General features: G+C 42.9%; 1 protein-coding gene across 1 annotated transcript in view; it reads right to left on the bottom strand.

The window, feature by feature from the left end:
- Nucleotides 1-25,583, bottom strand: part of LOC311144919 (small G protein signaling modulator 1-like) — a 90,840-nt gene that overhangs the window by 49,506 nt on the left and 15,751 nt on the right. Inside the window, exons 3-7 of the mRNA XM_084181098.1 lie at nucleotides 10,452-10,527; nucleotides 1,538-1,700; nucleotides 1,115-1,267; nucleotides 934-1,001; nucleotides 639-784 (exon numbers count right to left, since the gene is read on the bottom strand). Of these exons, the coding sequence (XP_084037224.1) occupies nucleotides 639-784; nucleotides 934-1,001; nucleotides 1,115-1,267; nucleotides 1,538-1,700; nucleotides 10,452-10,527 (606 nt within the window). The remainder of the gene's footprint in view (nucleotides 1-638; nucleotides 785-933; nucleotides 1,002-1,114; nucleotides 1,268-1,537; nucleotides 1,701-10,451; nucleotides 10,528-25,583) is intronic.

The following is a 25,583-nucleotide window of genomic DNA, read 5'->3' as shown; positions in this document are numbered from 1 at the left end:
CACATCAATGGCACAAAATGTATGTATTGTGCATATTGTTCATCCACCATTGAGCGCATTTAGTTTGTTTGATACTGTTTACCACAATAATTATCCACTGTGAATGAATTAGCCACGACTGAACTTATCCCACTCTGTAAGAACCCTTTAAGCCCTGTATTTGAGTCAGGTTGCTACACTTGCGTTTGCTTGCTTGAAGAAAAACTAAATGGGAAACCATCTCGCCACTTTGTTTGTGTTGACAAAGCCCATTACATTTGCCTCTGGGGTACAAAGGATACAATCCTGCAATAAGTAGCTCTCCATTGTCAACGAGCATGGGAGTGGGATACGTGGCGAGATGTTTCTAGCTGCAGGGGTCATTGACAATGTGAAAATACTGTCCTCTCCGAAGGGATGCACTGTGCTCCTTAATGCATTGACAACAGCAGGTCTTTCTTCTACTGAAAGAGAGAGGCTGGGGGAGACTTCAATGACAGGATTGGTCACTGATATCCCCGCTACCTTTAAGCTAATTTTGTCCAGTGTCAGCAAAACAAAGATATTAAATAATCAAGAGCAATGTATACCAGGGGATAATGTGGTCATGGTCAATCCTATTTGGGGGAGTTTGGTAGACTAGTTGGATGGAAACTTACACAAAGGGCAGGCCTCTTGGTGGGGGAGTCCTGTCTGCAGTGGCCACTGTGGATGCGGTGTCTCTGGACCAGCTCGTCTGCTGAGGGGTCTGTCCAGAAGTGGTCAGCCGTCTTCATCTTCGTGTACTCCAAGGCACAGGGCCCCACTGCCAGAGTACAGAACAATGGCATGAAAAGATGCATGTGAGGAGAATCCCTTACATCAATCGGTGCCCTGTGTAAGTCGAAATCCCCTACCTACACTGATATAATGTCTGAGATGAGATGTATGTGAATAAAAGCTTAACAATGTTACCTAACAAAGAGGCCAGAATGGGTCCGTCCACCGGATCCATCAGAATGGCCTTTTTTTCGTAGAATTTACTGGAACATAAAGATGTGATGGAGGTGAGCCATGAATTTCTGCATTTTCTTTTCCTCCTCCTTGCAGGTGACCACGCCCCCCCCCCCCCCCCCCCCCCCCCCCCCCGACTCACCTGCTGTTCTCCACGAGGTAGAGCACGATCTTGTCCAGCACCTTCTCGATGAGGGCCGTGCGGAGCCACAGGTTTCTGACCACCTGCGGGTTGAGGCTGGGCAGCCTGGGCAGTCTCCGTACGCTGTCCTGGTTGGGAAAGCTTTGGTTCCGTCTGCCATGTAGAAACAGGGGAGAGGGAGGGAGGAACCCAGCAGTTTCCTTTGGTTAACCATGGCAATTTGCTACCAGTGATCATGTATTACAGTATGTTACACATTTATTGCATCAGTAAACTATAAATATGTGTGACAGATCATGACAAGCACTTCTTAGCAGTACTATACAGTAACAGCTCTTTGATTTTGAGTGCTATGGTCTGTGTCTGTACAGGGATCCGGTGGTGTATGTGTGTGTGTGGATATGAAGGTGTGCGTGCTCTCACTTGCTCTCGATGATCTGCTCCAGCTCCTGAGCCTTCCTGCACAGCTCCTCTGCCGGGGCGAAGCTCTTCCCCACCTTCATGAAGAGCGCTGCTATCTTATTGCTACGCAGGAATCCCGCTGCTCGCCGCTTAAGCCCATGTAGAACGCACGCCTCCACCGCAGCTGTGTTCACACACACACAAATAATAGTAATTTCTAAAGATTGATGGGAAACATCATAGGGGACTTCACTAAACGTTGTCACCATTATAAATACTATGTTCTGCATTTTCATCTACATTTATTAACTTGTCGACAAGTTAATAGGATATTACAATAAATATCCTATTAACTTGTCGACAAGTGACATTGAATTGTGTTTGGTTGTAGACAAACTGAAATTAAAGCAGGACTAAGTCAGTGGCACAGATGGAATTATCCAAGCAGAAGATAAAGCTCCTTCAAATGTTGATATTTGGTTGTGTTGACAACCAAACACAATTCAATATCACTAAATATCATTACATTTGAAATCAGGGGTTGAAACCCTAGGCCCAATGTTCCCTCTATTTTTTTGTTGTTGCACTGAGCAAATTTCAGGTCTGCTGAGCACAAACTTGATCGTTGTGGAAATTCTGTGCAGCTTCCAGCGCGCGTTTACTGTGAACACTGAGGCTGTACCGCTTTAAGTTACAGTTTTAACAGTGTCCATGTAGGGTACTGTGGCTATTTGATCATAATGTAGGCCTACCAGAGTGGCCTACCATCAAAAACAATGGAGAAAATGCATCCCATAACATTTTAACATGGAAATAGCTGTTCTATCATTCAGCCTACAGTAGCAGCCAATGTGTGGTGTTCAATGTAGGCCTACATTCCATGAGACTTTTGGGGAAAAAACATGCAGGGCTTGACATTAACCTGTTTATCTACTTGTCCTTCAGACAAGGAGGTGACTGAAAATGTTGTTTTGTTGTTTGATGCAAGAAATCACTTTACAAAATAAAATGCATTATTATTCCCATACCACTATTACAGAGAATCAGACAAATTATGCTACCCTCTGCCTATTCGCTACTTAGCTTATTCAAGCATGTCTCAAAATACAACACTGCCCCTTTAAGACAAAAAAAAGCTCTTTACCTGACTCGCTTTTCAAATATGTATACATTTTTTACACTTGTAGTTAACAATCACTCCCCTATTGCTAACTACAAATGATCTATATCTGGGCTAATAACTCTAACTAGCAAAGGATATTAACAAAATGTGCACACGTGGCTACATGCAGCTCTCACTTTGATCTACTCGTGACTGCTCATGCTGTAAACACAGTTCAGTTCAAAGTAAATGGCACAGATCCATATATGGCAATATATGCATATAGGCCACTGCAGCTCTGATAGTTTATGCCACACCGGTCTGTGTAGAGTACGGGCTGAGTAGTGCATGTCAATGCAATAGAATCCTACTCTGATGCGTTCTGCCAACAACAACAAAATAATAATAATAATAATAATAATAAGCCATTTAGCAGACGCTTTTATCCAAAGCGACTTACAGTCATGTGTGCATACATTTTTACGTATGGGTGTTCCTGGGGATCGAACCCACTACCCTGGCGTTACAAGCGCCATGCTCTACGAATTGAGCTAAAGAGGACCACAAAATCTTTGCGTAGTTCGTTTTGTTTCGGTATGTTGCATTGAAAGTGGTTAATATTGTGTTGATTCGATGACAATTGCCACAGTAGAGGGAAACGTTGATAGGGAAAACTCTAGAACAGTGGTCACCAAGATCACTGAGTCAAAATATAATTGCAAGCCGAGATCTACCGCTCAGATTATTTTTATTTTTTACATGACTTAAAAAACGTAAGCCTATGCAACATTAACCAATTAAAAACAGTCCTGTAGCAATGAGGTTTGCAGTAAGCTATAGGCCCCAATACATTATCACCGCATATTGGCTTTGCTTGAATTGCCCTGCCAATGCATTGTTGTTCGGGCCATTTTTTAGGTAGGCTATATGCTCACACCGTTAATAGATCTGTTGTTGTATTACTTGTGAAGCACAGCTGAGTGAGCATACATTTAAATAATTTATTTTACTGGGCTGATGGTGCCTGCATCTGATGGTCAGTCATAGCGGAGGGAGAGAGCAGCAGACTGAGGGGCCGCCTCTCAACATCCCTCCGCTCTCCCTTTCCTCCACTGACACTGTCCAAAAAGGGACATCGTCTTCCAGCTGATGGCGAAACTCGAGTTGCACCGTATTATTTCTGCCTCATGCTCAAATTCATGTTGTTACTCCTATGAACAGAGAAAGTGAAATATTCCTTGATATTAAAAAAGACCCAAGCCGCTAATAATAACAACAATGCAAGCCTATAGATACACTTTCCTACTCATTCATTATTACTGCAGTGCTTGTTGTAGCGCTGTGTGGAAATAGGACAAAAGCGCATTTTATGGCTTATAAAAGTGTTGAATACAAAGTGTTGACAGTGCTGAGTAAGAACTTAAACATGAACTTACTCATATTCGTTGACAGTCTCTCTCTAGTCATGGTTTTAAATGTTTTGAAATCTCACAGTATTAACTTTGCTGTAGCTTTATTTTATGCCTACTATGTTACTGCAGACACGGACATCTGAGCCATCCGATTGGCCAGCGGTAGGCCTATAGTGCATTTGATTTGCTGTCTGGGCCCGCCGGGAAGGCAGGTTTTGTACCTTCAGACACATGAAATGGTTAAAAATGGCAACAGTTCGCCTACCTGGCGCGCAGGGCAGCTGAACCGCCAACTGCCCGAGACGAAAAATAAATAAAATAGGAACACAAGGCTTTATCGTTGGTTTTTTTACAGAAATGTTTGGTGATCGACTAGGAATGCCTTGGAGATCAACCAGTCGGTGAGCACTGCTATAGAAAGTTGAGTGAAGTTCAATCTCTCTGTGGGCTGATATTTCTGCGTGAGGGAACATTGCCTAGGCCTATTGTATTGTCTGTTTTTTGTTGAATTCAAAACAAACAATAACTGTTGATGACTTTGCAAATACTATATAGGCCTAAATAGCATCATTGATGTTATGAGTGATAATGTATTGTCACATTTAATTTGCTCTGTTAAACCTACCCTTTGGAATGACATCGATAGCAACAGTGAATTTATTTCGTTTTTAAGTTGAGATCTCTCAACAATAATTCTCACGATAGCACATTGGTAATAGTCAGTGACAAATGGCATAGCTAAACTGGGCGTGGTTAAAACCCTGGATGGGAGACCAAAAAGTTGCTGTAGATAGGTCAATTCTCCAGTAGGAGGTGCTGCCCAAATGTATTTTTCTGATAGTGGATTTAACGTTGAAGATCTGATGTTGTTTTAAAAGGTACAAATTCAGTCTATGTAGAATTTTGGTTACCATTATGACAATCTGTGGTTGAAATTTCACCCTCAAAACAAGTTTACATTGATGACGTTTTTCAAATCCAAATGTATTTTCCATGTAGATTCCACTTCACAATACAAATTACGTTGAAACGGCATTGATTCAATCAGTTTGTGCCCAGTGGGTAGCTTCTGTCTAATTATGACTGAGCCGCATGATAGACACTAAAGACAAAGCTCTGCGGTTTGAGGCTCTTGAGTGGCTCAAATAAGCCAATAATCTTTATCAGGTTATCCATAAACATAGCTATTTTTGCCTAAGTCGTGAGCTTTGCAGTAAATACAAGTGCCCACACACACACACACACACACACACACACACACACACACACACAAAGCAGTGTTCAGAGTAACAAAGTTGTAAAAACAATGACACATCCATACAGTACAGAGCCACATATCTTCCTATAAGGCCTATGTGGCATGTCTTGAGCAGTGTTGACATTTGAGCTCTCTCTCAGGACTAATCATGTTGCTCTGCTCAAATGGTGAAAGCCGTGGTCGTCATGGAAACCCCTGCTGATGGAGAGCTTCAGCACTAGAGTGAGAGAGCAGTGGAGGGAAGTAGCTCTTGCAAAAAAAAAGGCTGGGAAGGACATTATATTTTAATTGCTATCTGGTTGAAGCCACATCAAATAACCAGATTACAACAGGATAAAAGCATATTTTTTAGGACTACAAAAATACATGTTAAAGGCCCAGTGCAGTCAAAAACGTGATTTTCCTGTGTTTTATATATATTTCCACACTGAGGTTGGAATAATACTGTGAAATTGTGAAAATTATGATGATGCCCTTTTAGTCCATGGTGACATCGTCATGCGGTAAATTAGTTAACAGACCATAAGGTTGACCCCATTTAGTCCACTGGTCGATTGTTTGGTCGAAAAAGCTGTTGGTCGACCGAGATTGTTTTAGTTGAGCAGTGGCAAATATATGTAAAAACAATTATGGCACACGAGACACCTGTTTGATTGACGCCTGTCTGAGTGGACTAATCCATTGCGGAGGCCGCGGGGATGGCACACCAGTATCACTAGTACATTTACTGTAAATTACCATAATTTGTAATCTACAATGTTTGCTTGGTTACGGTAATTTCTGTTAATGCATTCAATATATTATTATTACAGTCTTACCGTTGTCATTGTAGGAGTGGACACGTTGTTTGCAGAGTGTACAACCTAGGCTACACTTGTGAGGAAAAGGTTTTGGTTTATTTCATTATTTTCATATTTCATTGTCTTTTGTTTGGAGCGCTCCTGTCAATCTTGAGTAAGGACACGCACCTGATTACGCATAGAAGTAGGCCTAGGCTACCTCGCCTGCGCGCAAATGTAGACTTATAAATGTGCCTTACCTCACCATCACTGTCGACCTTCAAAGTCATTTTTTCTTCGCCTCAAGAAGCAAGTCAACAAAAGTCTGTTTTCACATCCATTGAGAATGACAATAGTTCCTCAACATAGCCTATTTGAAAAATCTTTCCAGCTCTCTCCCTTTCGATAACCACTCAGCATGAAAGGAGAAAAAATATCATGCTCTGATCAGGTGGACATGTCATTAAAAAAAGGCCTACCTGATTACTTCTTATCCCTTGCGCAAATAGCCTACAGCTGTGTCTGTCTGTCCAGAGCTCACTGGCTCCAGGAAACTCTGAGGGCCCAGAATATTTTATAAAATGTTGCAAGTTTGCTAGTGCTAGCTTCAGGCCTGACCAAAGTTAATAGTTGATACAATGTTTCAAGTTACTTGCAGACAGGCCATGCATAGCCAATGTGATTTATAGGATATTTATTTTTATCAGGATATTTTCTACCTGCGGACTGCATTGTTTTTATTTGTTGCCTTTATGTAGGCTATTTTTACATATTGGCAATGGCAATAGAAGTACGTTTTAGATTTGTATCATTTTCATTTAGATAGAATTTTGATTAACCACATGTCATTGATTGAGATAGTTAGACTTTATTATAAATGAAATGAAACTGTTCCACGGAAATGTGCAAATGAAAATCATAACTGGCACGCAGATCGGTAGAAATGGTACAATAACTTGTCACTCCAAATGGAAAAGGTTGCTGACCGCTGGTGTAGCCTATTACCGGCAACTTCAGGAGCATAATGGCAGAGGAACAGGTTTTTTTCTTCTGGTTAGGCTAAATTGGTCTCTGGCTCCCTCTTTAGTAATTTCTGTGTCTTCATTTTTAATTGCAGTGCATAAAGCATCAGACAAAGTAGCCTACATATAGTTGATTTTATTCAATATAGGGTGTATCTATATATGGAAAAATACCAGTTTGAAAATTGGAACAGATTATTTATTTTTTGACAAATAATAACTGGATCCTGGACTTCCTGACGGGCCGCCCCCAGGTGGTAAGGGTAGGTAACAACATATCTGCCACGCTGAGCCTCAACACGGGGGCCCCTCAGGGGTGTGTGCTCAGTCCCCTCCTGTACTCCCTGTTCACCCATGACTGCATGGCCACATTGACTCTGTACCGGTACCCCTTGTATATAGCCTCCCTACTGTTATTTTTTTTACTGCTGCCCTTTAAATTATTTGCTAAATTACTTTTCTTAAAACTCCATTGTTGGTTAAAGGCTTGTAAGTAAGCATTTCACCTGTTGAATTCGGCGCATGTGGCAAATAAGATTTGATTTGAAAGAGAGTTTTCGGTTTTCCCCTCCCCACTCAGACCACTCCCAGACAGTCCTAGCAAAATTCTGGCTTGAGAAATTGCTCTTTGCTAAGAAGCAATGTTGGTTTCTTTTTTTACAATTTTAATTGAAAACAATCACAGTAAGGTACTTAATCGCTACCCAAAAATGATTTGATATTGAGAAAAAAAACAGCTGCATTGGACCTTAAACATTTTTTTTTACCTGACCATGACATCCTAAAAGATGTCAGCCTGTGATATATTTTTTACCAACTTAGCCCACCGGCTGTACAGTATCCTCATAACATAGTCTATATCAAAATCATTACCATACCATGTCAATTATTGCACTGAATAACTAAACGTATCATGTATAAAAACAGCAACAACTGTAAAGTTCTCAAATCTACAAATAATACATTCAACCATGTAATCAGTTATCTTCTTGTATTCTCCAGCTGTTCAGTAGCTTTGTAATCATAATGTTGGAGCAGTGACCTGTATACACTCACTGATACAGTATCTACTCTCTCTTCCTTCCTTTCTCTTTATCTGTTGTTATTTTCCTTATTATTACAGGAGAGAGAAGCGTAATTTGCAATCAAACTCAAGATGTATCAATAGCATGCCCCTAGTCTTTTTAGCTACTAGAAAATACATTCCAATATTGAAAACAATATTCCAGAGGGTGAAACGTCCTTGGCTTTGTGATACTTTGGCTCCACATAACCCGGGGACGATGCAACCAAAGCAATATCCACTGCGTCAAACAAACCATGTGGTTAAAGCAGTCACAGGAAATGAGTGGCTGGACCCGGTCCTCTCTCTACACAGGCACTCTTATTAAAAAGGAAATCACAGCTACTGAAGTAATGACCCCTAATCAGCATGTATCTGTGGCAACAGAACACATTAGGGGACTCTGTGTTGCTACTGACCTGGACCGGCTCGTCTAGTGCTACACTCACAGGAGATTTCAGCACAATGACATTAACACATTCTAAATATGACCAACCACCATTTTGGCTTATATGAATTCTTCAAATGTGCCAAAATCACGACTACCCTGGGTGTCAGTCTGTTTCTGCCCTCTTGCCATCTCCTTATGGAATTGACATGGCAGATTGGAACTCAGGCTACCTCATGACCAATTTGAGAAAGAAACACCTTTAAATGTTAAGCTTCATTAACAATTGGATGACTGTTGACTATCTCTGTCACAGCAGTGAAAGGAATAATAGCTATTTTGGTGAGGAGAAAAGGAAGAAGAGACGGGGCAAGCGGCTAACACTTGACATTTTCCCAGGCGCTCCTGCCTTGGCAACTTGGAAATGTGACCATGATGATAGAGGCTAATTACTCCCCGGTGACCTGCCTAAGCAAGTCCTCGCCTCCACCCCTCGCCCTACCCATCCATCTCCATCCTGTGATCTCTGCACAGACACATATCTATTGTGACAGCTTGGTGTAAAACGTGAGCAGAGTAGAACATGTGGGAGTAAAGAGCCACAACAACACAGAGAGATGGGGGGATGCAGGGGGGAGCTAACAGCCACCACGGTGTATGAGGTAGAGGGAAAGCTCTTACATCCAGGTCTGTTAAAAGGCAAGCTACTCTGTTGTAGTGGGAGGGGAGAGCCTTTCCTTGGAGATGGTTCTCACAGTTTTCAGCTAGCAGCTGCTCAAACGCTCCACCCACAGGTTGACGAGATATGCAGATTTGGTATTTTCCTTTGCCACATTTATCAGTTGATAAAATAGCCTGCGAACCTCAGTAGGATGTCAGTGAGGCTTGATGACTAACATGCCACTCACCCTCCCCCACATCTGAGTCTGCGCAGAATCTCTGAGTGACTGTGAGATGATTCTTTCACACCCCAATGCAGTACAACAGATTGTCATTATCACCTAGCCTTATGCTTACAACAAGCCTTTTTCTACTAATGTGTTAAATCACCTGAACTCTTCACAGGGCTTGACGACCTCGTTCCCTGGCTGTGTTACATAAGATGCCTCCTAGCAATGGTTGCAATTACGTGATTGACAGATTTTCTTTGCGATGTCAGGTTTTATAGACACATTTTAAGGTACCAGAAAATGGGAAACCAATATGATTCTTATACCAAATATACACTGAGTGTACAAAACATTAAGAACACCTCCTTAATATTGAGTTGCACCCACCCCTTTTGCCTTCAGAACAGCTTCAATTCATCGGGGCATGGACTCTACAAGGTGTTGAAAACGTTCCACAGGGATGCTGGCCATGTTGACTCCAATGCTTCCCACAGTTGTCTCAAGTTGGCTGGATGTCCTTTGGGTGGTGGACCATTCTTGAAACACATGGGAAACTGTTGAGCGTGAAAAACCCAGCAGCGTTGCAGTTCTTGACACACTCAAACCGGTGTGCCTGGCACCTACTACCATACCCTGTTTAACGGCACTTAAATCTTTTGTCTTGCCCTTTACCCTCTGAATGGCACACATAAACAATCCATGACTCAATTGTCTCAATGATTAAAAATCCTTCTTTAACCTGTCTCCTCCCCTTCATCTACACTGATTGAAGTGGCTTTAACAAGTGACATCAATAAGGGATCTTAGCTTTCACCTGGATTCACCTGGTCAGTCTGTCATGGAAAGAGCAGGTGTTCTTAATGTTTTGTACACTCAGTGTATGTCTGGAAAACCGCCTAGCCAATGGAAGCTGACTGACTCATGTCCAACAGGAGACCTGTTCCTTCTGATTGGCACAATGACAAAAGGTTATATTTTTAGGTGATTAATGAGCAAATATGTCCCAATAGTTAAAACTCACCACAAAATGAGACAATGTGGCTGCTGTCTTCATGTACAAACTTCCTGGTGACAGCCTCCTCCATGATCTGCTTCACCTGTGAATGACAGAGGGAGGCACTCAGACATTCTCTATAAAACCACTAGTCTATGGGAACGAGGAGGAGGGAAGGATACATTTCTACTGCATTTTCAACATTGGTAAGAGATAGGAGAGATGGAGGGACAGAGGGAAGGAGGGAGAGAGTGAGAGAGAATGAGATGAGTGCGTGCCAAGAGTACACACCAAGTTAGATGAATGAGTCACCCAGCTTGCATCAAGTGGATCTCAGATGGATAGGGCTGAAAATGGTTGAGGTTGGGTGGTTGGGTGGGGGGGGCTACTATACCCACACTTCTGAGGCCCACCTCACAGACTAGCTTTATAATTCAATCTCTTTAGATGTGAATGGAGAAAGAGAGCGTGAGAGCAGTGTCACAGGCTTTTCATGTCTCATCAAGGCTGGCACCATACGACACCTGCAATTGATTCAGTGACGTCAGATACAGCAGAAACACATGCACACACAGCCTAGGAAAAACAAGCGGGAGGAGGGGGTCAGAGTACGACTCATTTGAAGTGTTTGGTTTTATCGAAACCGGGGTTTCCCCCTTGCTGACCTGGACACAGGCTGTGCTCACAGGGACAACATCAGACCTGCACCCCAGATGACTGATAACTCTGACCCTGGTGAATATGGGGACATCTCCTAGCACTGCCACTGCTCTGTGTCTGGGAAATCAGCCTGCAGATAGAGCAGCCCAGATAACACTCATTTCCTGTTGTAATAGAACCCAAAGAGAGAGAGACACACACACACACACACACACACACCTGTGCAGACATAGAGGAGCTTTGAATATCACAACGGAGGGCGGATTAAAAGTCCACAATGCTCCATTGAAGCAGAAATTACTTGATTGTGTATCTCTGATTGTAAATATAGTATGGTTAAACAGATGTAGAAGTATTATTGTCTGTCATAAGTGTAACAGATGTGGTTCAGTGAACCACAATTGTGTGATGAGTAACCTTGCCTGAGACCTGTAGCCTTGCTAATGCCTAGGCTTAGATCAGTGGGCAAACAGTCTTTTGGCGTGAAGTCGGGTCACATAAAGAAAAACACAGCCATTTCAGTTTGTGGATGTAAAACTTGCCCATAACATGACGGCTGGAGTACATTGGTGACACCACCTTCCTGGAGTTCCAGTTTCTTGCTCTGTTGGCTAAGACGGTTGGCTGTGAATGGTGTGTGATGTGGTGCAGAAGATTGTGAGTTCGAGCCCTGCTCAGCGCAAATGCACTGTGACATTTACATATATATATAACTAGTAGATAGCTAGAGTTCGCATAATTAACAAAATGAAGACAAAACAGAAAAAGGACGGTAGGGAAATGAAGAGAAAACTAGGGAAGTAAAAACATAATATTGTATAGATGTATGATCTGAATATAATCACTCTTTCGTTGCTGAAATTTTCCTGCACCGCAGGAAATGCAGATGAGCTGAGTGATTTACATAAATTCACTGAAAACCCACACTAATGCATTAACACATGCGATTCTCACAATTGTATTTGTATTGCGATACAATAGAGATTTTATTGCGATTCCATGGTCCAAACATATTGCTCAACATGTCTGCTGCAGAGGGACAAGAGAGCCATGAGAAAATGAGTTTTGATCAGTCATGGAAATAAAAGTGCTGAAAACAAATTGGCTCCACTTTTAAAAAGAATATGGAGAACAAGCTATGAAGGAAAAATACTGGAGTTTTGGTGCAGGTACAGCCAACTAGCGGAAAAATCATATTGTGATATTGTCAAAACGATACGATATATAGCGTCAAAAATAATATCCTGATATGTAACTATATCAATGTTTTCCCCAATCATTACCAACACGCGGTTGTATTAATAGTATTGCACTTTTCATGTAGCCTACTTTTGGCAAGCTAATAGCCTAACCACCGATCAAGCAACATTATGGTCTAAACGTTAAAATCCTGTTGCAGGATTATTTTGCTGACAATATAGGTCAAATTAAGATCTTACATCTGTACACCTCATCATGAAATTGCATAACATTTGCCCAACTCAGTTTCTGATTATAGTACATATAAACATCAGTTAATATCCCTCTGTTGGCAATAATATTGACAATTATATGATGTAGATTTAGCGCAGTAAAGCATAGCTATGCAGTTTATAAATTAGACTTTCATTTAACTTTTTTTTGCTTCAGGTCCATTTGCTTTACATTGCACTTGGTGCTGTTGTCTGTGACCAAAAGAAATGTGTTCCATGTTTTGTTCTGCTACCATGTTGTGCTGCTGCCATGTTGTGTTGCTACCATGTTGTTGTCGTCATGTTGTGTTGCTACCATGCTATGTTGTTGTCTTAGGTCTCTCTTTATGTAGTGTTGTGGTGTCTCGTCTTGATGTGTGTTTTGTCCTAATATATATATATATATATATATATATATATATATATATATATATATATATATATATATATATATATATATATATATATATATACACACACTGCTCAAAAAAATAAAGGGAACACTTAAACAACACAATGTAACTCCAAGTCAATCACACTTCTGTGAAATCAAACTGTCCACTTAGGAAGCAACACTGATTGACAATACATTTCACATGCTGTTGTGCAAATGGAATATAGACAACAGGTGGAAATTATAGGCAATTAGCAAGACACCCCCAATAAAGAAGTGGTTCTGCAGGTGGTGACCACAGACCACTTCTCAGTTCCTATGCTTCCTGGCTGATGTTTTGGTCACCTTTGAATGCTGGCGGTGCTTTCACTCTAGTGGTAGCATGAGACGGAGTCTACAACCCACACAAGTGGCTCAGGTAGTGCAGCTCATCCAGGATGGCACATCAATGCGAGCTGTGGCAAGAAGGTTTGCTGTGTCTGTCAGCGTAGTGTCCAGAGCATGGAGGCGCTACCAGGAGACAGGCCAGTACATCAGGAGACGTGGAGGAGGCCGTAGGAGGGCAACAACCCAGCAGCAGGACCGCTACCTCCGCCTTTGTGCAAGGAGGAGCAGGTGGAGCACTGCCAGAGCCCTGCAAAATGACCTCCAGCAGGCCACAAATGTGCATGTGTCTGCTCAAACGGTCAGAAACAGACTCCATGAGGGTGGTATGAGGGCCCGACGTCCACAGGTGGGGGTTGTGCTTACAGCCCAACACCGTGCAGGACGTTTGGCATTTGCCAGAGAACACCAAGATTGGCAAATTTGCCACTGGCGCCCTGGGCTCTTCACAGATGAAAGCAGGTTCACACTGAGCACATCTGACAGACGTGACAGAGTCTGGAGACGCCGTGGAGAACGTTCTGCTGCCTGCAACATCCTCCAGCATGACCGGTTTGGCGGTGGGTCAGTCATGGTGTGGGGTGGCATTTCTTTGGGGGGCCGCACAGCCCTCCATGTGCTCGCCAGACTGACTGCCATTAGGTACAGAGATGAGATCCTCAGACCCCTTGTGAGACCATATGCTGGTGCGGTTGGCCCTGGGTTCCTCCTAATGCAAGACAATGCTAGACCTCATGTGGCTGGAGTGTGTCAGCAGTTCCTGCAAGAGGAAGGCATTGATGCTATGGACTGGCCCGCCCGTTCCCCAGACCTGAATCCAATTGAGCACATCTGGGACATCATGTCTCGCTCCATCCACCAACGCCACGTTGCACCACAGACTGTACAGGAGTTGGCGGATGCTTTAGTCCAGGTCTGGGAGGAGATCCCTCAGGAGACCATCCGCCACCTCATCAGGAGCATGCCCAGGCATTGTAGGGAGGTCATACAGGCACGTGGAGGCCACACACACACTACTGAGCCTCATTTTGACTTGTTTTAAGGACATTACATCAAAGTTGGATCAGCCTGTAGTGTGGTTTTCCACTTTAATTTTGAGGGTGACTCCAAATCCAGACCACCATGGGTTGATAAATTTGATTTCCATTGATAATTTTTGTGTGATTTTGTTGTCAGCACATTCAACTATGTAAAGAAAAAAGTATTTAATAAGATTATTTCATTCATTCAGATCTAGGATGTGTTGTTTAAGTGTTCCCTTTATTTTTTTGAGTAGTATATATATATATATATTTTTTTTTTTTTTTTTTTTTTTTTATCCCAGCCCCCGTCCCCATAGGAGGCCTTTTGCCTTTTGGTAGGCCGTCATTGTAAATAAGAATTTGTTCTTAACTGACTTGCCTAGTTAAATAAAGGTTAAATAAAAATGTCACCATCATGCCCTCTCCACCCCGGACAGGATGGGGTTCTCCTCAGCAGGGCAGTTCCTGGTCTCCAGAGCCACCCGGAGTTTCTCCTAGAAGACCCCAGTGTGCTCCCCAGCTCTGGGCCAGTTCAAGTAGGTGCGTCTTTTCACCAGCCTCCTGTCTATGATGGGTTTGCCTGGCTCGAAGTCTCGGTGGTGCAGACACAACCTCCAGCCCTGCTCTCCCTCCAGCTTTGGCTGAAGCTCCCTCAGGACGCAAGGCTCATGGTGGGCATTGTAGGAGACAAAGGCATCGTACTGACCTCCATGAGGCGCATGTGTCTTCCTCCTCTTGGTATCGTGGAGATAAGCCAGGAAGAGGTAGTAGGCATAGACCACCTTCCATCTCAGGAGATGGTAGGTAAAGGACCCCATCAGGGTGAGGAGAACCAGAAAAGTGGTGGAGATTAAGTAGAAGAAGCCTGTGTCTATTGAACAGTAGTGGGTGTCAAGGTCCAACAGTTTGGTACCTCGTCGGTCAACTGGGATGTGGCATAATCATAGGCATCAACAACTTGCCTTTGTTGTCTGTTTTCACCAGGGGCGCAACTTTCACTGGGGATGGGGGGGACATGACCCCCCCCCCATTCTGAAATAGCATTTTTGTCCCCACCAACCCCAGTTTTCTAATTGCGCTGTGATACAAAACGCGGCTCCGGTATGCTTTAGGACCATGCGGACGCCTCAGAGCGGTCAGGTAGGCTGTTTTTCGGTTTCAGCCGGCTGGATTTAGGACGGCACAGACACCACAAAGCATGCGGACATGCTGTATGAAGGCAAAGCTTCTGAAAGGCTGGCGTATAGGACCAGCACAGGAGAGATTAACAGAGGCAGCTGCTGTCTGTGTTACGCTTTTTCTCAGAGTTGTAAAAGCAAGCAGAGCAGAAACTGGCTACTCTTTAGTTGACTGATCTAGCTGGCAAGGTAATTGCTGAAAAAATAACTATTTAGTGCTGAGCTAGTAGTGTAACTGACATGTTACGTTAGTTAATGTTTCATCCCCTTTCGACTGAAGTGAACGAACTACTAGCAGCTAGTTAGCTAGGGCTCTATTTGGCAAAAGACCAACTCCATATTATGGCAAGAACAACTCAAATACGCAAAGAGAAACAACAGTCCATCATTATTTTAAGACATGAAGGTCAGTCAATATGGAACATTTCAAGAACTTTGAAAGTTTCTTCAAGTGCAGTCGCAAAAACCATTAAGCGCTATGATGAAACTGGCTCTCATGAGGACCGCCACAGGAATGGAAGACCAAGAGTTACCTCTGCTGCAGACAATAAGTTCATTAGAGTTACCAGCCTCAGAAATTGCAGCCCAAATATATTCTTCACAGAGTTCAAGTCACAGACACATCTCAACATCAACTGTTCAAAGGGGACTGTGTGAATCAGGCCTTCATGGTCGAATTGCTGCAAAGACATCACTACTATAGGACACCAATAAGAAGAAGAGACCTGCTTGGGCCAAAAAACACGATCAATGGACATTAGACCGGTGGAAATGTGTCCTTTGGTCTGGAGTCCAAATTGGAGATTTTTGGTTCCAACCGCTGTGTCTTTGTGAGACGCGGTGTGGTTGAACGGATGATCTCCGCATGTGTATTTCCCACCGTAAAGCATGGAGGAGCAGGTGTTATGGTGTGGGGGTGCTTTGCTGGTTATGGGAGAACCTGGTACTGTAAGTATTCAGACCCTTTACTCAGTACTTTGTTGAAGCACCTTTGGCAGCGATTACAGCCTTGAGTCTTCTTGGGTATGACGCTACAAGCTTGGCACATCTGTATTTAGGGAGTTTCTCCCATTCTTCTCTGCAGATCCTCTCAAGCTCTCTCAGGTTGGATGGGGAGCGTCGATGCACAGCTATTTTCAGGTCTCTCCAGAGATGTTAGATCGGGTTCAAGTCCGGGCTCTGGCTGGTCCACTCAAGAACATTCAGAGACTTGTCCTGAAGCCACTCTTGCGTTGTCTTGGCTGTGTGCTTAGGGTCGTTGTCCTGTTGGAAGGTGAACCTTCGCCCCAGTCTGAGGTCCTGAGCGCTCTGGAGTAGGTTTTCATCAAGGATCTCTGTACTTTGCTCCGTTCATCTTTCCCTCGATCATGACAAGTCTCCCAGTCCCTGCCGCTGACAAACATCGCCACAGCATGATGCTGCCACCACCATGCTTCACCGTAGGGATGGTTCCAGGTTTCCTCCAGATGTGACGCTTGGCATTCAGGCCAAAGAGTTCAATCTTGGTTTCGTCAGACCAGAGAATCTTGTTTCTCATGGTCTGAGAGTCCTTAAGGTGCCTTTTGGCAAACTGCAAGCAAGCTGTCATGTGCCTTTTACTGGAGGAGTGGCTTCCGTCTGGCCACTCTACAATAAAGGCCTGTATGGTGGAGTGCTGCAGAGATGGTTGTCCTCCTGGAAGGTTCTCCCATCTCCACAGAGGAACTCTGGAGCTCTGTCAGTGACCATCGGGTTCTTGGTCACCTCCCTGACCAAGGCCTGTCTCCCCCGATTGCTCAGTTTGGCCGGGCGGCCAGCTCTAGGAAGAGTCTCGGTGGTTCCAAACTTCTTCCATTTAAGAATGATGGAGGCCACTGTGTTCTTGGGGACCTTCAATGCTGCAGAATTTTTTTGGTACCCTTCCCAGATCTGTGCTTCGACACAATCCTGTCTCGGAGCTCTACGGACAATTCCTTTGACCTCATGGCTTGGTTTTTGCTCTGATATGCACTGTCAACTGTGGGACCTTATATAGACATGTCCAATCAATTGAATTTACCACAGGTGGACTCCAATCAAGTTGTAGAAACATCTCAAGGATGGTCAATGGAAACAGGATGCACCGGAGCTCAATTTTGAGTCTCATAGCAAAGGGTCTGAATACTTATGTAAATAATATTTTTTTATACATTTGCAAAAATGTCTAAACAAAAACAGTTTTTGCTTTGTCATGTGGTATTTTGTGTAGATTGACGAGGGAAAAAAATAATGTAATCAATTTTAGAATAAGGCTGTAACATAACATTTTGAAAAAGTCAAGGGGTCTGAATACTTTCCGAATGCACTGTATTTCTAAGGCTACATATATTAATATAGGCTATTTTGGGGTAGCTTATCTAGACATAATATGGAAAAGAAATAGTGGGTGTAAGCAATGTCCCCACACAATCTGGCAGCTTTCATGGCTAGGATAAGTTATTTCCTCTTCTGGTGCACAGCTTCAGGATAGTCCTTGTTGAGGAAGATGTACGTTCCTCAAGTTCTTGGCTCTTTCCAGAACAGCTACAGTACCTTGTCCTTGAACCTCAAGAACTTGACCACTATCGGGCCTGTCACTTGGGCCGGTTGTGGGTTTTCCAGTCCTGGGGGCACGCTCCACCTCAATCTTCCTGTGGTCCATCTTCAGTTTTTCAGGTTCCGTCCAGGTCTCATGTGGAGATTCTGCTATTCCATCCACAATAATGTTGTTCCGCCTTGATTGTCCCTCGAGATAATCTGATTTCTCTGTCATTGTTATCATGGATCAAGGACCTTGCTGTTCTCTTGTTTAAACTTATCGATCTGACCCTGGGAGAACTGCAAACTGTTCTTCAGGTCCTGGACCTCTCTGGTCAGGTCTTTTATTAGTTGACTCCACCTGTATTTGGACACAATACTTGAACCTATTTTCTTGTTGTTGTAACAACTGCTTGTAGAACTCTTTTTGTTTATTTAGAATATCCTTTACCTGTGAGAGAGACACCACTGTCCTCAACGCTACTCCCACCAGATTTGGTCTTTGTCATGGTAGCAACGTATGCAACGCTGTTACTCTTTGCAGTTCCAGAGAGGGCAGGTCGTAGGGCAGATGGAAATAGCAGGAAACAGCAGGGATTCAAACAGTCACACTCCCGGGACAATCCGTCGTCCTAGCCGAAAGGGCTGTGTACAAGCTGCTGAGGAAACCTGACTAGCTTGATAGCTAGCTAGCTAACGTTAGCTAGAAGCTAAGCTATTGTCTGCGCCAACGAGGGGACAATGAGCTACTTCTCTGGAGCAAAATAGACCTGCTATCTTTCCCTGTAATACATGTGATGTTATATGTAGACAATTATTAGAAAATAAGAAGTTAGTTAATTCATAGTTATTTTGCAAAAGAGAGCCACGGGAATGATATGCGTTTCAATGAAGCAGGCAAGAATGACTAAGTGATCCACCAGAATATCACAGTTGTTGATCCACATGGCCCATGCAGGGGTCAAAATGATCAAGTGTCAATGCCTTGACGACCGGGAAACAACATTGAGTGACATAAATCAATACTTGGGGAAGCTTACTAATCCAGCCTTGTTTTTAAAGAGGACTGGGCTAATCAATATTTTCTGTTGCCATTTTTAGACAAAACATAGCCATGAAAATCATCATTTTTTGTGACTTTGTGGAGAACGGAAAACATGAATACAAGCTTGCATAATTCCTGAGGTCATAACTTATCTTCGTATGATGTTTCTCCATCGATCTGTTTTCTCACAATAATAAGGTGTACTGTACAATCAGAGTTGCCCAGACTGTACATTAACCATGTTGTATGACAATTATAAAAAATATTAAGTGAATGTGTTATTCGCCCCAACACTGCAATAACATTCTCAATTGCGTTGTCCTCCAGGGCCCCACACACACAAACACACACACACGCCAGCGTAAGGTTCAGACTGCCCTGTCCTGACATTTCTGCCACTACCTTTCTCGTTGTCTCCCTGTCCAGACCCTGACTCAATGAGACAACCCAAGGCCTTGGGAGCAAATCTTTCTAATTTGTCTAACCTCACTGGTATGATGCCGGACCAGTTGACTGGGCGGAGATATTACCCTTTGGAATGGAATTCTGCGCTGTACTACTGACACTGTACGTAAATTTAAAAAATATATATATTAAAAGCATTGATTTTATACAAAAGTGAAACCTCTCTGAAGACCTAAATTCCCTTGATTGCTCCCTGAGCCCTCCCCATCCCACCCACATATCTCCAAGTTTTCACCATCATTGTAAAGCCCTAGTTATTTTGTTGCTTTTACAAAGTCATTTCTGAAGATTAATATTTATTTCATGTTATTAGTGATTCATAAAAAAATATATTTTTTAAAAACTATCCCTCATTTTAAGGTCAACTCTGTTACGTGAACTGAACTCTCATTTTAATATGGTAAAACTATTTCCTTATAAAAAATACATGTCAAGACATTGAACATCTAACTAACTGAAATCAGTGGAAACGCAGGTGAGCTGGTTCTACTCTTCTTGGCAATTTTCTGGTGTTTTGTGGTGGAAAACTGAGCAGGTTGAGCATAACATGAACCATGGTAATTAAAGTATGCTAACTAAGGCTTGGACACAACTGATACTAATGTGTAAATACAGCGCATATTCAATTTTGGCCTCCTGAAAGCATTATATAGCCTCCCTACTGTTATTTTATTTTCCTGCTGCTCTTTAGTTATTTGCTTAATTTTTTTGCTTAACACTTTTTTATTTGTTTTACTTTGTTGGTTAAGGGCTTGTAAGTAAGCATTTCACTGTAATGTCTACACCTGTTGTATTCGGCGCATGTGGCAAATAAAAATTGATTTGATTTGATCCCCCTTGGCGTTTTTCCCATTTTGTTGCATTACAACATGTAATTTAGATGTTTATTTGATGTAATGGACATACACAAAATAGTCCAAATTGGTCAAGTGAAATAAAAAAAAAAAACTTGTTTCAAGAAATTCTAAAAAATAAATAAACGGAAAAGTGGTGCGTGTACAGTATATATATTAACCCCCTTTGCTATGAAGCCCCTAAATAATATCTGGTGCAACCAATTACCTTCAGAAGTCACATAATTAGTTAAATAAAGTCTACCTGTGTGCAATCTAAGTGTCACATGCACTCAATATATATATATATATATATATATATATATATATATATATACACACACACCTGTTCTGAAAGGCCCCAGAGTCTGCAACACCACTAAGCAAGTGGCACCATGAAGCCAAGGAGCTCTCCAAAACAGGTCAGGGACAAAGTTGTGGAGAAGTACTGATCAGGGTTGGGTTATAAAAAAATATCCGAAACTTTGAACATCCCATGGAGCACCATTAAATCCATTATTAAAAAATACCACACCACAACGAGCCACTGTACCAATTACAAACCAATAATGATGCAATGTTGCCCTGCCTTTGGCTGAGTTCACAACCTTGTCAGCAGCGATGTTAAGAATCAGCCACAAACATGACTCATGCTGCCATCACGATAACAATAGCAATCCCAAAGTCTGATCACACACACACACACACACACACACACACACACACACACACACACACACACAGACACATACATCCTGCTCATTAGAGGCCAGGCTTAGAGAGAGAGGCTCAGGGGGCCGCTGAGTGACACGGTTAATCAGAGCTGCTCAAACAGGCCTCTGGTCAATACTGAACATGAGACAATACAAGGAATTTACTCATTCACTGTTTTTAAATGAAGGTTAAGTTGAAAGCTTTGAAGTGCATCTCCTTGTTGTTTTACATGCAAAACATGCAGGCTGTTTTAGAATTCCCTCACAACCCACATTCCCACTGGGATAAAGGCCTGTAACTTCCTTTTTGGTCTAGCTGCTGAGTTCCCTTCTGTGTTAACGTTGAGAACCAGATCCTGAAGCCTGGCTTCACCTGTCGAGAGACAGTCATTGTGGAGAACGACGACCCAGGGGAAGTCTTTGAGTTATCCCCCTTCTCCAGAGGACCCTGGTACATCAACATATGTCTGGCACACGGACAGGCATCATGAATGTTGATGCGCATCTGTTTCATCTACTGTGATGCATGTTGAATATTGACCAACCAGGTCATTTTTGCAAACGACCATGTGTTCTCAATGGCTTACCTACATCAATAACAGCAACACTTCTGACCCCTAGTTTGTCCCCTATGGTTTGCCCTGCAACCTTTTATTTATAGGGGGGTAAGGAGCTGTGTGTCATCAGGGCCCAGGGGCAGCTGCTCATGCCCTCAGGCAACGCAGAGTTCTACGGCGCCGCGGGCATCCTGGAGTTTAAGCCCGGGGAGAGGGAGGTGTAGGTGGCACTGGTGGCATGGCCTGACGGGGTCCCTGAGGTACAGCAACACTGTCTGTCCCCCCTTTATGGCATCATGCATGTATGGCATGGACACTCCTTCCTGACTGAGGGTGTCACTGGTCCTACAGTTTCCAGTTTTAAATGCCTTTGAAATTCAAAATCAGTTTGCTGGTTTTTATATTTTATACATCTGTGTTAACCTGTAGAACACAGTGCACAGATTACAGTGTGACAGTCCTGTTAAAGTGCCTGTGTGTGTGTGTGTCTCTGTCTGTGTGTAGCTGTATGAGACGTTCTCGATGGTACTTAGCAGCTACAGCACTCCACCCAGTCGCCTTGGCAACCACTGAGGTCAACATCACGGTGCGGAAGAGTTCGCCCGGTCTGGAGTGGCAGAGGCCATCAACGACAGCAAAGGCTCAGAGTTTCACTCAGGTCCAATGGAGCAGTGGACAAACAGTGTCTAACAACTAGACAGTACTTTAAGACAAGATAGTATAAAGAAAGAAAAAATTTTTTGGGGTGAAGCTTGCATTCAATTGCCCCTCCCTGTTGCACACAAAAAGCTTCCATTGCCCCTGTCACAAGGAGATTTATGGCTGATTTAAGATGAAGTCATCAACCCTGTTACTTTATTTGGCACATAAGAGTCATTTTTTTTATTTAACCTCTTTTGATGGGAAAAAATAGTTTTTTATTAAGGTGAACATGTGCTCTTTATGGCAGAATGTTAAAATTAGAAGAAAAAAATTATATCACCAAGTTACTTTACTCAAAAGGCACCTAATTGGTGGAACTACCCTGCTATCTTTATCTAAATGCTTGGAAATCAAACTAACAGCATCCCTAATTGCAATATAGTACGATTTGACCATTTGAACATTGACCATATAGGGTAGATAATGTCAATATGCCCTCAAAAATACTCCTCCTTCTCCTCCTTCTAATAATATATCATACAAATTATAATAAATTAGATTTATATAGGATTTTTTTCTAGGACCTAAAGTCCCTTTACATAGTTTACTGAGAAGTGAAAAACACTAGTTGCTCATATGATAGTTGACTTGAACTATGGTCATTTAACGTAGGCTAACTAAGGCTTGGACACAACTGATGATACTAGTGTGTAAATACAGCACATATTCCATTTTGGCCCCTGGAAGCATTAAAATAGAAATACTAAATATAAATGACAAACCAATCATGATGCCTTTGGCTGTCTGAGTTCACAACCTTGTCAGCAGCGATGTTAAAAATCAGCCACAAACATGACTCATGCTGCCATCACGATAACAATAGCAATCCCTAAGTCTGATCACACACACACACACACCATATAGGACAACAGTTAATAGGAATCCACTTTTTAAATGACCATAGGTAGTGACAACAATTTACAGTGCATTCGGAAAGTATTCAGATCCCCCATTTTGTTACGTTACAGCCTTATTCTAAAAGGATACAATTGTTGTTGTTTTATCAATCTACACACAATACCCCATAATGACAAAGCAAAAACAGGTTTAGAATTGTTTGCAAAATGTATTAAAAACGGAAATAAACCATTTACATAAGTATTCATACACTTTACTCAGTACTTTGTTGAAGCACCTTTGGCAGCGATTACAGCCTTGAGGCTTCTTAGGTATGACGATACAAGCTTGGCACACCTGTATTTGGGGAGTTTCTCTGCAGAACCTCTCAAGTTCTGTCAGGTTGGATGGGAGCGTCGCTGCACAGCTTTCTTCAGGTCTCTCCAGAGATGTTAGATCGGGTTCCGGGCTCTGGCTAGGCCACTCAAGGACATTCAGAGACTTGTCTCGAAGCCACTCCTGCATTGTCTTGGCTGTGTGTTTAGGGTCATTGTCCTGTTGGAATGTGAACCTTCGCCCCAGTCTGAGGTCTTGAGCGCCCTGGAGCAGGTTTTCATGAAGGATCTCTCTTTACTTTGCTCCGTTCATCTTGCCATCGATCCTGACTAGTCTCCCGGTCCCTGCCGCTGAAAAACATCCCCACAGCATGATGCTGCCACCACCATGCTTCACCGTAGGGATGGTGCCAGGTTTCCTCCAGACGTGATGCTTGGCATTCAGGCCAAAGAGTTCAATCTTGGTTTCATCAGAACAGAGAATCTTGTTTCTCATGGTCTGAGAGTCTTTAGGTGCCTTTGGCAAACTCCAAGCGGGCTGTCATGTGCCTTTTACTGAGGAGTGGCTTCCGTCTGGCCACTCTAACATAAAGGCCTGATTGGTGGAGTGCTGCAGAGATGGTTGTCCTCCTGGAAGGTTCTCCCATCTCCACAGAAGAACTTTGGAGCTCTGTCAGCGCGACCATCGGGTTCATGGTCACCTCCCTGACCAAGGCCCTTCTCCCCCGTTTGCTCAGTTTGGCTGGGCGGCCAGCTCTAGGAAGTCTTGGTGGATCCAAACTTCTTCCATTTAAGAATGATGGTGGCCACGGTGTTCTTTGGGACCTTCAATGCTGCAGACATTTTTTGGTACCCTTCCCCAGATCTGTGCCGACACAATCCTGTCTCGGAGCTCTACGGAGAATTACTTCAACCTCATGGCTTGGTATTTGCTCTGACATGCACTGTCAACTGTGGGACCTTATATAGACAGGTGTGTGCCTTTCCAAATAATGTCCAATCAATTGAATTTACCACAGGTGGACTCAAATCAAGTTGTAGAAACATCAAGGATGATCAATGGAAACAGGATGCACCTGAGCTCAATTTCGAGTCTCATAGCAAAGGGTCTGAATACATATGTAAATAAGGTACTGTTTATCTTTAATACATTTGCACAATAATAATAATAATAATACCGTTTTCGCCTTTTCATTATGGGGTATTGTGTGTAGATTGATGAGGCTGTAATGTAACAAAATGTGAAAAAAGGGAAGGGGTCTGAATACTTTCCGAATGCACTGTATTTACCTACTTAAGTTGAATGCACTGATTGTATGTTGCTGTGGATAAGAGATACAGTGGGGGAAAAATCATTTAGTCAGCCACCAATTGTGCAAGTTCTCCCACTTAAAAAGATGAGAGGCCTGTAATTTTCATCATAGGTACACGTCAACTATGACAGACAAAATGAGAAACAAAATTCCAGAAAATCACATTGTATGATTTTTAATGAATTTATTTGCAAATTATGGTGGAAAATAAGTATTTGGTCAATAACAAAAGTTTCTCAATACTTTGTTATATACCCTTTGTTGGCAATGACACATGTCAAACGTTTTCTGTAAGTCTTCACAAGGTTTTCACACACTGTTGCTGGTATTTTGGCCCATTCCTCCATGCAGATCTCCTCTAGAGCAGTGATGTTTTGGGGCTGTCGCTGGGCAACACGGACTTTCAACTCCCTCCAAAGATTTTCTATGGGGTTGAGATCTGGAGACTGGCTAGGCCACTCCAGGACCTTGAAATGCTTCTTACGAAGCCACTCCTTTGTTGCCCGGGCGGTGTGTTTGGGATCATTGTCATGCTGAAAGACCCAGCCACGTTTCATCTTCAATGCCCTTGCTGATGGAAGGAGGTTTTCACTCAAAATCTCACGATACATGGCCCCATTCATTCTTTCCTTTACACGGATCAGTCGTCCTGGTCCCTTTGCAGAAAAACAGCCCCAAAGCATGATGTTTCCACCCCCATGCTTCACAGTAGGTATGGTGTTCTTTGGATGCAAC

This window comes from Coregonus lavaretus, assembly GCF_964263955.1.
Source record: "Coregonus lavaretus genome assembly, chromosome: 17".
In the NCBI taxonomy this organism is placed as follows: Eukaryota; Metazoa; Chordata; class Actinopteri; order Salmoniformes; family Salmonidae; genus Coregonus; species Coregonus lavaretus.
Note: the sequence above shows the minus strand (reverse complement) of the source record. Positions and strands in the feature narration are given on the sequence as shown.